This window comes from Rhincodon typus, chromosome 7 (assembly GCF_021869965.1).
Source record: "Rhincodon typus isolate 14 chromosome 7, sRhiTyp1.1, whole genome shotgun sequence".
Taxonomy (NCBI): Eukaryota; Metazoa; Chordata; class Chondrichthyes; order Orectolobiformes; family Rhincodontidae; genus Rhincodon; species Rhincodon typus.
The window spans coordinates 98,731,881-98,745,081 of NC_063338.1; the positions used below are offsets into that span (position 1 = coordinate 98,731,881).

Consider the following 13,201-nt stretch of genomic DNA (forward strand, 5'->3'; position numbering starts at 1 on the left):
GAGATTTACCAGGATGTTGCCTGGTATGGAGGGAAGGTCTTATGAGGAAAGGCTGAGGGACTTGAGGCTGTTTTCGTTAGAGAGAAGAAGGTTAAGAGGTGACTTAATAGAGACATACAAGATGATCAGAGGATTAGATAGGGTGGACAGTGGGAGCCTTTTTCCTCGGATGGTGGTGGCTAGCACGAGGGGACATAGCTTTAAATTGAGGGGTGATAGATATAGGACAGATGTCAGAGGTAGGTTCTTTACTCAGAGAGTAGTAAGGGCCTGGAATGCCCTGCCTGCAAAAATAGTAGACTCGCCCACTTTAAGGGCATTTAAATGGTCATTGGATAAACATATGGATGATAATGGAATAGTTTAGGTTAGATGGGCTTCAGATTGGTTTCACAGGTCGGCGCAACATCGAGGGCCGAAGGGCCTGTACTGCGCTGTTATGTTCTATGTTCTATGTTCTAGTTCCGGTCGCCTCATTACCGGAAAGATGTGGAAGCGTTGGAGAAGGTGCAGAGGAGATTTACCAAGATGTTGCTTGGAATGGAGGGAAGGTCTGACATAGAAAGGTTGAGAGAACTAGGGCTTTTCTCTTTAGAACAACGAAGGATGAGAGGTGACTTGATAGAGGTGTACAAAATGACCAGAGGTATAGATAGAGTGGACAGCCAGAGATTTTTTCCTCGGGTGGAGGTAGCTATTACGAGGGGGCATAGTTTTAAAGTGAGTGGAGGTCGATATAAGGGAGACGTCAGAGGTAGGTTCTTTGCTCAGAGAGTGGTAGGGGCGTGCAATGCATTGCCGGAGAGGGTGGTGGAGTCAGCCTCATTAGGGGCATTTAAGCGGCTTGTAGATAGGCATATGGATGATAGTATAAGGTGGGGGCGGCAGTTAGATAGACCTTAGGATTAGGGTAAAAGTTTGGCACAACATCGTGGGCCGAAGAGCCTGTACTGTGCTGTACTGTTCTGTGTTCTGTGTTACCTAGCATGGTGATGAAATCTCTGTGTGATAACCAGCCAGCTTGTTGAGCAAGCCAACAACCTCATCCACAACCCAAGCTACAAATCTTCGCAAGAACCTTAAAGTAGGGCTAGTGTAGATTTTGTGTAGATTTTGTTACTGCAAACTCGATTTCCGAAAGGGCTGTTCTGCACTGTATTGTTTTATGATTAATGTTTTAACGATGATTTGTAGGTCAATTGCGGCTGGAGCTGTTGGTTGGTTCGCTGAGCTGACTGGTTTTCATGCAAACGTTTCATCTCCCTTCTGGGTGACATCATCATTGCTGTCTAGTTTTATGATTCTACGAATGCTTAACTTCATTCATTAAACACAGTTGACATTTTTGAGTTTCTGCGTAATAAATGAATGCATAGTTGTCATGTAATAATTCATTAAATATTGTTAATTGCCTATGTATAGTCCTGCCTTTCCATTTTAGTTCAGCCAAGTTGTGCTTTGCATTCATAATTTCCTTTCTTCGAATATGCTATGCTTGTTTCAGACTGAACTACTTCACTTTCAAGCAAAATGTAAAATTCTATCATATTGTGTCCACTCATCCTGAAAGGTCTTTTGCAACAAGGTTGTTAAATGTGCCTGTTTTCATTACATAATACCAGATTCAAAGTAGCCTGTCTGCTCTCGAAAATCCTGCAGGAACTTGTCCTCTATAGATTTAATGCTCAATTAGTCTACCCATTCTATCTTGTATGTTAAAGTCACCGACGATTACTTTGTTACCCAGGATATGTGCTTCTCATCTGATTGTACCATGTCCCATACTCCGACTACTATTTGATGGCCAATAAATAACTCTAACCAATGTTCTGCTGCCCCTTGCAGTTTCTTAGTTCACCCAAACAGATTCCACACATTGTTCTGAGATCCTCCCTTACTAATGTCCTGATCCTATCTTATATTATCAGTGCAGCTCAACTTCCTTTTCCATCTTGCCCATCCTTCCCAAATGTCAAATATCCTTCAAACTTCAGCTCCTGGTCCTGGTAACCATGAAGTTTCTGTTATCGCAAATATATCATAACCATTTACCTGTATTTGGGTTTTAGATAATCTACCTTGTTGCAAGTGGTAGAGTGCACTTAAATATTTGACATCATTTCACTTGCAGGCATACTCGGCGGTAAGCTTGGTTTCCCCTGTCTTCTTGTCTCCTTAGCAGCTTTTCCATTCCTGTTACAAATTTAACTCCCTTTCGATTTGGGTTACTCCTCAGTTCCCATCTCCTTGGCAAGCTAATGTAAACCCACACAACAACAGAAGCAAATCTCCCTGCACGAATATTAGTCTGTTTATGTATACTATTCTGTTGATGCAGACTTGATGGGTTAAATGGCCTCTTCTGTACAAATCACAGCATTTATCGGCTCCTGAAAGAGCCACCCAGCTAGTCCCACTCTCCAGCCCTATCACTGTAGCCCTCTAACTTCATCACTTAAATTTATATCCAGCTCTCTTTCGAAACTTTCTTATGGAATCAGCCACCGCCACTCTCCCAGGCAGTGCACTCCAAACCTTAACAACTCTGAGTAAAGAAGTTTCTCCTCACCTCACTGCTAGCTCTCTTGCTGATTATCTTGAAATTGTGACCCCAGTTACTGACATATGAACTAACAGAAACAGAATATCCTTCCTTAGCCTGTGAAAATTATTCATAATTTTAAACACTTCAATAATGTCATCTCTTAATCTTCTCTGTTCCAAAGATAATAAGCCCAATCTCTCTAATCTTTCCTTATATCTAAAATCCTTTATTCCTGGTATTTTTCTAATAAATCTCCTTTGAACTCTTTCCATGGCTTCAACATCCTTCCTTAGATAAGGTGCCTAGAACTGAACACAATATTCCAAATGTGGTCTGACCAATGATTTGCAGAGGTGTAGCATCATTTATTTGCTTCTATACCCAATGCCTCGATTTATAAACCCAAGAATCCTATAAACCTTATTAACAACTGTTTCAACTTGCCTGGCCATCCTCAGAGAATCATGCACATGAACCCTGAAGTCCCTCAGCGCCTGTACCCACCTAAAAGTTGCACCATTAAGCCTGTACTGTCTCTCCATACTTTTTCTACGAAAATGCATTGCCTCATCTTTCTATGCACTGAAATTCATCTGCCAGGTCTCTGCCCATTTGGCCAACTTATAAATGTTTCTCTGAAGTCGCTCAGCATCATACTTACAATTCACTATTCTGCATAGCTTAGTATCACCCGGAAATTTCAAGACTTTGCCCTCAACACCCAACCTGAAATCGTTTATATAAATCAGAGAAAGCAAAGGTCCCTGCAGTGACTGCAACCAGCTGGATCTTGTTGACTATGAGATCCTTGATTAGGGTTGTTAACCTGGGCCAATCAGGAAAGCCCTGGCTGAGCAATCTAACCAGGAGATTTAGAATCTCCTCATTTCAGGGGACGGACTCCAAGCTGGTTGGCCACAGCTAGTGTATTTTCCACAAGTAAACAAAGGGTGACCTGGTGACGGGATACCGGCCTCTGTGTAGTTATTTCAGTCCCAAAACCAGGAACACCACTTTCAACTCGTCTCCAGTCCGAGAAATGCCCACCTATACCTACGTTCCGTTTCCTCGCTTTTAGCCAACTTCTAATCCATGCTGCCAAGGACCCATCAATCCCAAACAGTTCTAATTTGCTAACCAACCTGCCATGTGGCACTGTATCAAATGCTTTCTGAAAGTGCAAATATACAACACCCACACCACTACCTTCATCCACTGTCTGTGTCACTTCATCAAAGAACTCAATTAAATTTGTCAGACATGACCCGGCCTTGACAAAGCCATGTTGACTGGTAGTATTAAGTTATTTTTCTCTAAGTGTATATTTACCTTATCCTGTATTATGGCTTCCATCAGTTTTCCCAATATTGATGTTAAGCTGACAGGTCTGTAGTTTCCTGGGTTATCCACTGTCCCTTTCTCAAACAATGTTGTCACATTTGCAATCCCCCAGGACTAATCCTGTGTTCAGATAGGCCTGGAAAATTTCCATCAATGGTTCCACAATTTGCTCCCTTAACTTCTCAGCAACCTAGGATGCATTCTATCCAGGCCTGGTAACTTCTCTACCTGGATTGTTGCCCTTTTAGCACCTCTTTATCTATCACTATACTGTTCAGTTGTTCACCACCCACATGTTCAATGAGAGCTGTGAACTATAGTTCTACATGAGCTATATTAATGTACAGCTCACTGACCAAGCACTGGTCACGCTTGGTGGTCATGACAATGCACAAAAATGAACTTTTACAGGACAATAAAGCCTGGTCAATTGAATATAATGGTTTATTCTTGGTAAAATATGTTAAAAAGATTCTAGAGAAACTGGACTTATTGCTGCAGTTTAATTGGCAACTTGGTAAGACAAGTCACCACCAAACTGACCACTCGCTTGCGTTTGTCAACAAGGTATTTGCTTAGTCAGTTTATGAGCTTAAAGGAAAGCAGTCACTGTGAGCAATCTGGGTTTACTGCATGAAAGTTGCTATTAGTTGTTTACTTGTAATCTCCTGCTGACTTCCAAGTAAAGAAGACACAGGTGGACTTCAACAACTGTACAACCCTGCATGGTGTAACAGTAAAACAGGGAAGGTGGCTCAACCATCGCTAACAAGGAAAATCAGGGATATTTAAAATTCAGAAATTTAAAATTCAGTAGAGGAAGACAAAGGGTTTAATTCGGAAGGGGAAAATAGAATATGAAAGTAAGTTTGTGGAGAATATAAAAACTGACTGCAAAAGTTTCCATAGATAAATGGAGAGAAAAAGACTAGTGAAGACCAACGTAGGTCTCTTACAGTTAGAATCAGGTGAATGCATAAATGGACAAAGAAATGGAAGACCAATTGAACAAATACTTTGTCTTCTTTCAGGAGGACACAAATAATCTTCCAGAAATGCTAGGGGACAGAGGGTCAAGCATGAAGGAGGAACTGAAGGAAATCCTTATTAGTCAGGAAATGGTATTGGGGAAATTGATGGGATTAAAATCCGATAGGTCCCCAGGGCCTGATGTTCTGCATCACAGAATACTTAAGGAAGTGGCCCTAGAAATAGTGGATGCATTGGTGATAATTTTCCAGCATTCTACAGACTCTGGATGAGTTCTACTGGACGGCAGCGTTGCTATTGTAACACGACCTTTTAAAAATGGAGGGAGAGAGAAAATGGGGAATTATAGACCAGTTAGCCTGATATCAGTGGTGGGGAAAATGCTGGAGTTAATAGTTAAGGATGTATTAACTGAGTGTTTGCAACGTTATGACAGGATCGGTCCAAGTCAGCATGGATCCACTAAAGGGAAATCATGCTTGACAAATCTTCTGGAATTTTTTGAGGATGTGACCAGTAGAGTGGACAAGGGTGAATCAGCAGATGTTGTGTATCTGGACTTTCTAAAGGCTTTTGACAAGGTTTCTCAAACAAGAGATTAGTGAGGAAAATTAAAGCTCATGGTATGGAGGTAATGTATTGACGTGGATAGAGAACTGGTTGGTAGACAGGAAGCAGAGAGTTGGAATAAATGGGTCCTTTTCAGAGTAGCAGGCAGTGACGAGCGGGGTACCGCAAGGTTCAGTGCTGGGACCTCAGCTGTTCACAATATGCACTAACGATTTGGACGAAGGAGTTAAATGCAGTATCTCAAAATTTGCAGACAACAATAAGCTGGGCGGCAGTGTGTGCTGTGAGGAGGATGCTAAGAGGCTGTAGGGTGACTTGGACAGAATAGCTGAGTGGGCAAATACTTGGGAAATGCAGTGTAATGTGGATAAATGTGAGGTTATTCACTTTGGTGGCAAAAACAGGAAGGCAGATTATTGTCTGAATGTCTCACATTCCGATCATTTAATCGGAATGATCAACATTCCCCCTTCCCACTATTACATGAATGCTCCTGTTAGAAAGGAGGGGTCAAACCATCTGATAACTAAAATTGAAACACAAGCCCCCAGTCTGTTATGGTGGGAGCAGAGGTCCCCTTCTAATAATTAAACCCGAAATAGCCAGACAAACACGCCCCATCTTGCCTAGTGTTACAAAGAAGGAGAAGTTAAATGAAAGAAAATCCCTGATGTTCACTTTGTAAGTAGCAAGTAACAATTTATCTATTTAACCCTAACAGTGAACAAATTAACAGAATTACTAACAAACCAAACAATTCCCCCTTAACTACTATTGCCTAACTGAACTAAATTCTACCAGTATGTTGTTCCAATAAACACAAGTCCCACTTATATAAACACAGGTAATAAGAAAATAAATTAAAACTTAGTCTCTCAAAGTTTACATGCCTTTCTTCTGCTGTTCTCAAGTCATAAACACCTTTCTACTGCTGATCCAGCTGTCAGGGATGTTTTCTCTGTGAAGTCTTCTGTGAGGACTCTTAGCTAGAAGGGCCGTGGTACCTTTAATGGATTCATGGTGCTTTCTTAGCGAGCTTAGCGATTTCTTGTGAGAGCTAAATGCTTATTTCTCAGATGGCGGTTTGCTCTCACACCAATTTTCAAAAACCCTCTCCTTATATATCTTGGATGACATATCAATTTTCTTACAATAGCATTGGTCCGAGGTTGTCAAAACCATCAGATTTAAATTCAATTGGCCTGCAATTGCTAAGTGCTTGGTTTAAATTAATTGACTGATTCCAGCTAGTTGCCGAAACATCAAAACAAATCTAAGATTTCCAATCACACAGCCAATTGATATATGTTTCAATTTCAGAACTGTCTGTACCCCTGCTTAGAAAAGCACTTTACATCTTAAAGGTGCCACGTGCTCTTCTCCCTTATCATTTTATTCACAAACAAATTCTAGCTTCCTGCCTTCCATTTCACGATTACTGCATATAACTTCGTAACACTGCCTCCTCCACACTTCACTTCAACTCTGATGAACAGTCATCTAGACATGCAACGTTAGCTTGCTTTTTCTCCATGGATGCTGCCTGACCTGCTGTGATCTCCAGCATTTTTCTTTTCAGTTAAAATTCCAGCATTTGCAGTAATTTGCTCCTATTTTGTGTGAATTGTGGCAGTTTAGAAATAGGTGAGGTGCAATGAGACCTGCATGTCATGGTGGAACAGTCACTGAAGGGTGGCATGCAGGTGCAGCAGGCAATGAAGAAAGCTAATGGCATTCTGGCCTTCATAGCAACAGGACGTGAGCATAGGAGTAGGGATGTCTTGCTGCAGTTATACACGACGTGGGTGAGTATTGTGTGCACATTTGGTCTCTTAATCTGAGGAAGGACATTCTTGCTATTAAGGGAATCGAGCGAAGGTTCACCAGACAGATTCTCAGGATGGCAGGACTGACATATGAAGGAAGACTGGATCAACTAGGCTTGTACTCACTGGAGTTTAGAAGAATGAGGGAGGTATCTCATTGAAACATATAAAATCCTGACAGGTCTGGACAGGCTGGATGTGGGAAGAATGTTCCCGATGTTGAGGAAGTCCAGAACTAGGGGTCACAGTCTAAGAATAAGGGGCAAACCATTCAGGACCGAAATGAGTAAGAATTTCTTCACTCAGACTTGTGAACCTATGCAATTCTCTCCCACAGGAAACTGTTGGGGCCAGTTCATTAGATATATTCAAGAGGGAGCCATGGCCCTTGCTGATAAAGGGATCAAGGGGTATGGAGATAAAGTGGGAGTGGGATACTGAAAATGCATGACTAGCCATGATCATATTGAATGGTGGTGCAGACCCAAAGAGCCGAATGGCCTACTTCTGCACTTATGTTCTATGTTTCTAAACGGAAGTTATGCCAGAAATCTTTTTTGTTTACACTTGTTTTTCCCATAGGTCAGAAATCTGTAAACTATTGACAAAACATTTTACAACATGCAAATACAACACACTCACAAAATACTAAGTGATTAAAGCACCAATGAATCCAAACAAAGAATAGTTTCCAAAAGCTCAATTATAAATTACTACTGATATTAACAATTAAAGCAGCAATCTTCAATACTAGATTAATCACTGAGATCAACTGCAAAGCAAAACAGAGCGACAGGCAAGGCTTTGTATGCATCAAGTTCTGGGTTCAGGAAGACAACGTGCTTCAGAAGGTCTTAGTTCTGTTTCATTCTGTAGTTAAACTCTCCAGAATCTAAGAATATGTATAGTTGACCCACTAAAAATCCTTCTTGTAGATTACAAAGGAGACTTAATTATATTTAGAAATCATGTGTCTCAAGATAAATTGACAAGAGCTACTCAGTGCACCTCTGACTTTTTTGGGCTCAGGCACAGGAGATCAGAGTTTCCCCAGGTGAGCTGGGCTAACCAAACAAATAGACAAAAGCTATTCTTTATGGGATCTTGCTGTGCACAATACAGATACTATGTTCACCAACATAACAGTCCCCATTTTCCAGAGTGAGTAAATTTTGTAACATGGTCAGGTATTACTGAGGAAGTTAATTTCCTTTCCATATTCTCTATAATTGTCATACTCATCATCACATACCGTTTTATGGTCTTTTGTCATCTCTTTAGCAGCTGCCTCCAATGCTGCCCTGGCTTTCGCACTCACGCCCTCAGGCTGTACAAGCACCATTTTACGCCTCTTAGCTGGTAGCTGTGTCATTACATCAGATTTCAGCCGCCTGATCATGAGAGACTCCAGAAGCAACAGCCGCAGTTCCACCAGATTGGATGATCCTGAGTAATCCCATCCCCAGGGCAACTGCCAAATGATGGAAGCAAGAACATGAACTAGGTGTAGGAGAACTAGGGTGGGAAAAGAAAGCGATATGAGGGAAGGGGGGTTAAGTCACAGGGAGAGAGGAACTGTGTGGAGGGCCACGGGAGAAAAGAGGTTGGGGAAGAGTATGAAACAGGGTAAGTGCAGTGAAGGAAAGAAAGAAAATGGGAAATGGTGGTTGTGGGGTTTGGAGAATTGGGGAAGACCAGAGAGGAGGGAGAGAACTACCTGGGTGGAAGACTATAAAACCATAAGATATTAGGAGCAGAATTAGGCCATTTGGCCCATCAAGTCTGTTCTGCCATTCGATCATGCCCATGTTGCTCAAACCCATTTATCCTGCCTTTTCTTTCCCCACTTCTGCCTAGCCAATGACATCCATATCCCATGAATGATTAAAAAAAACTTTGATCACCCTACTAATCAAGAATCTCCCTCTATCTACGTGTCCTTGGGTCCTAGTCTCCTACTAGTGGAAACATCTTCTCCATGTCCGCTCAATCCAGGCCTCTCGGTATTCTGAGGAAGGGTTACTTGAGCCGAAACACTAACTCTGATTTCTCTATACAAATGCTGCCAGATCTGCTGAACTTTTCCAGCAATTTCTGTTTTTCTGTCAATATTCTGTAAGTTTCAATGAGATCACCCGCATCCTTCTAAACTCCTTCCAGTACAGACCCAGAGTTTTCAATCGCTCTCAAATGACAACCACTTCATTTCCAGGATCATTCTTTTGAACCTCACCTGGACTTCCTCTAAGGCCAGCATACCCTTCTTCAGAAACAAGATTCAAAACTGCACACAATATTCCAAACACGATAGGGGAGGCAATGGCTAGTGGTATTAGCGCTGGACTGTTAATCCAGAGACACAGATAATGTTCTGGGGACTCGGGTTCGAATCCCGCCACGGCAGATGGTGAAATTTGAATTCAACAAATATCTGGAATTAAGAGTCTAGTTATGACCATGAATCCATTGTCGATTGTTGGAAAAATCCATCTGGTTCACTAATGTCCTTTAGGGAAGGAAACTGCCATCCTTACCTGGTCTGGTCTATATGTTGACTTAACTGCTCTCTGGGCAATTAGGGATGGGCAACAATGCTGCCTAGCCAGCGGTGCCCTCAGCCCGTTAATGAATAAAGAAAAAATAATAAAAATGACCAGAGCCTTATACAGCCTCAGTACCTCCCTGCTCTTAATTCTAGCTCTCTTGAAATGAATGCTAACATTGCACTTGCCTTCCTAACTGCCAATTAAACCTGCAAGTTAACCTTAAGAGAATCCTTAACTAGGAAACCAAAGTCCCTTTGTGCTTCAGGTTTTCGAAGTCTTTCCCCATTTAGAAAATATACTATGTCTCTATTCTACCTATCAAAGTGCACAGCATCACACTTTCCCACATTGTATTCCATCTACCACTTCTCTGCCCACTATCCTAGCCTGTCCAAGTCCTCCTGCAGCCTCCCTAACTCCTCAACACTACCTGTCCCTCCACCTATCTTTGTGTCATCTGCAAACTTCGCAACAGCGCCTTCAATTCGATCGTCCAGATTGTTAATGTATAACATGAATAGCTGCGGTCCCAACACTGACATGTGTGGAACTCCACTAGTCACCGACCTCCATCCTTCTGCCAATCAACCAATTCTCGATCCGTGTCAGTATCTTGCCCCTGTCACCAAGGGCTCTTGTCTTATTTCACAGCTTTCTGTGCAGCACCTTATCAAAGACCTTCTGAAAATCCAAATAGATCACGTCCACTGGCTCTCCTTTGTTCAACTTACTCATTACCTCGTCAAAGAATTCTAACAGATTTGTCAGGCATGATTTCCCCTTGACAAAGCAGTGCTGACACGGCCCTATTTTCCCGTGCATTTCCAATTACTCTGCAATCTCATCCATACAATGGACTCTAAAATCCTACCAACAACTGAGATCAGGCTAACCGGCTTATGATTTCCCATCTCCTGCCTTCCTCCCTTCTGAAACAGGGTATTACATAAGCCACTTTCCAGTCCTGTGAGACCCTGCCTAACTCCATTGATTCCTGAAAAGATCCCCACCACTGCCTCTGCATCTCCTCAGCCATCTCCCTCAGAACCCTGAGGTAACACACCCAGTCTAGGGGATTTATCCACCTTCAAACCTTTCAGCTTTTCTAGCATCTTCTCTTTCTTGATGGCTTTTACACTCACCTCCACCTCTGACTGATTGTGGGCTGGGGATGTGAGTACATGCATGAATAAAATGTTCAAGAATGCTCACCCGTTTGGCAGCGCAGTAACGGATTCCGAAGTCGTGGAAGTTTGGAAACAGTTTGGGCTGGAGCACAGCGATCTGACTGTACAGCTCAGCTGGTCTGGACATCGCTGGTGTCCCAGAGAGAAGGATGAGTCTCTTTGCTGCCTGGAAAAAGATCAGCAACAGGAGTTAGGGTCCGTACACTGGTCATGTCACAGCTTCTATCTGGCTCACCCTCCCATAATGCAGTAATGACAAGAGTCAAAGACATTCTGTCCCAGTGCTGAGAAAGAGATAATGTGATCTGGTTGGTATTTCATTCAGATACAGAGAGAAAGGCTGAGGTTCAGCAATCAGGCACCTCCCAACACAGGACGCACCTGGAGGAGGGGGCGAGCAGCTTTACATCGCGCTGTCTTCACATTCTTCAGGAAATGAGATTCATCCTAAAATGCGAGAGAGAAAAAGAATTAGAAATCGAAGTAGAGATCTGCTGTGCAAGGCAAAACAGAATTATAATGGTCAGAGAATCTTAGGCAGTGGGATCCGGGTCTAAACTCTCAGTTTGCATAATGCAAACTTCAACTCAAAAACATCATTTTCTGTAAAGTTTAGGTTTTACGAAGAGACCAGCTCATTAAACCTAATAAAATCTCCCTAACAGGACTGTCTGCTCATGATCCAAACTTTACCAGAGTTGGCCCAGACGATAGCTTCAAGTTTCCCTGATAAACATCTACACACCAGCTGATAATCAACCAACAGTCAGCAATACGGGGCAAATATGGGGCAATGGATATTGAAATATCTCTATTCAGGAACAGATGTAGATGTGACAGATCAAACATTGTATTAATCTTTGATTTAACGACATACAGCACCAGGAATAGATGCCGAGTGTGGGATTTATCTGTGTGTATATTTTTTTTTCTTTATTCATTCACGGGATGAAGGTGTCGCTGGCAAGGCAGCATTTATTGCCCATCCCTAATTGCCCAGAGGGCAGTTAAGAGTCAACCACATTGCTGTGGTCTGGAGTCACATGTAGGCCAGACCAGGTAAGGATGGCAGTTTCCTTCCCTAAAGGACTTTAGTGAACTAGATGGGTTTTTCCGACAATTGACAATGGATTCACAGTCATCATTAGATTCTTAATTCCAGATATTTTATTGAATTCAAATTCCACCATCTGCCATGGCGGGATTCAAACTCAGGTCCCCATTACCTGGGTTTCTGGATTAACAGTCCAGCGATGATACCACTAGGCCATCATATTGGTTGCCGTGATTTGCTTAACCTGTAACTAGTGGAGTAACACAGGGCATAGTACTGGGACTACAATTATTTGCTAGATGTATTAACGATTTGGATGGGGAAAATGAATGTAATATAGCCAAGCTTGATACAAAAATAAGTGGGAAGGCAAGTGTTGAAGATAACACAGAATCTGCAGAAGGATGTAGACAGGTTACATGAGTGTGTAATAACTTAGCAGATGGAAATTATGTGGGAAATGTGAGGTCATGCATTTTGGCAGATGCCAGAGGACTGCAGCTTATGTGAATATACTTTTCAAGAAGGGTAGTAAAATTGAAACAGGGGACTACAGATCAGTGGCCTCACATCAGTGGAAGGGAAATACCATAAAACCATACAAATAGGAACAGGTATAGGCTGTTCAGCCCCTCAAACCTGCTCTGCCATTCAATAGCATCATGACTGATCCAACATTCCTCATGTCCACTTTCCTGCCCTTTCCCAGTAACCCTCGATTCCCCGACTAATCAAGAATCGATCTATCTCAACCTTAAATACACACAAGAACTCTGCTCCCATGGCTTTTTGTGGCAATGAGGTCCAAAGACTCTCAAACCAGAGCAGAAATTTCTCTTCATCTTAGTCTCAAATTGGCACCCATGAAACCATAAGAGATAGGAGCAGAATTAGGCTATTCAATCTATCGAACTTGCTCCTCCGTTTGATCATGGCTGATATGTTTCTCAAATCCATTCTCTTGCCTTCTCCTTGTAACCCTTGGCCTCTTAACCAATCAAGAACCTATCTATCTCTGTCTTAAATGACTCAATGACTTGGCCTTCACAGCCCTCTGTGGCAATGCTTTCCACAGATGAACCACACTGTAGCCTGAAGAAATTCCTCTTCTATTCTGGGACTATGCCCTTAGGTCCTCGAAT

General features: G+C 42.3%; 1 protein-coding gene across 1 annotated transcript in view; it reads right to left on the minus strand.

Moving 5' to 3' along the window:
• Positions 1–13,201, minus strand: part of smarcal1 (SWI/SNF related, matrix associated, actin dependent regulator of chromatin, subfamily a-like 1) — a 76,121-nt gene that overhangs the window by 17,704 nt on the left and 45,216 nt on the right. The window contains exons 8-10 of the mRNA XM_048599380.1: positions 11,387–11,452; positions 11,031–11,171; positions 8,525–8,743 (exon numbers count right to left, since the gene is read on the minus strand). Of these exons, the coding sequence (XP_048455337.1) occupies positions 8,525–8,743; positions 11,031–11,171; positions 11,387–11,452 (426 nt within the window). The remainder of the gene's footprint in view (positions 1–8,524; positions 8,744–11,030; positions 11,172–11,386; positions 11,453–13,201) is intronic.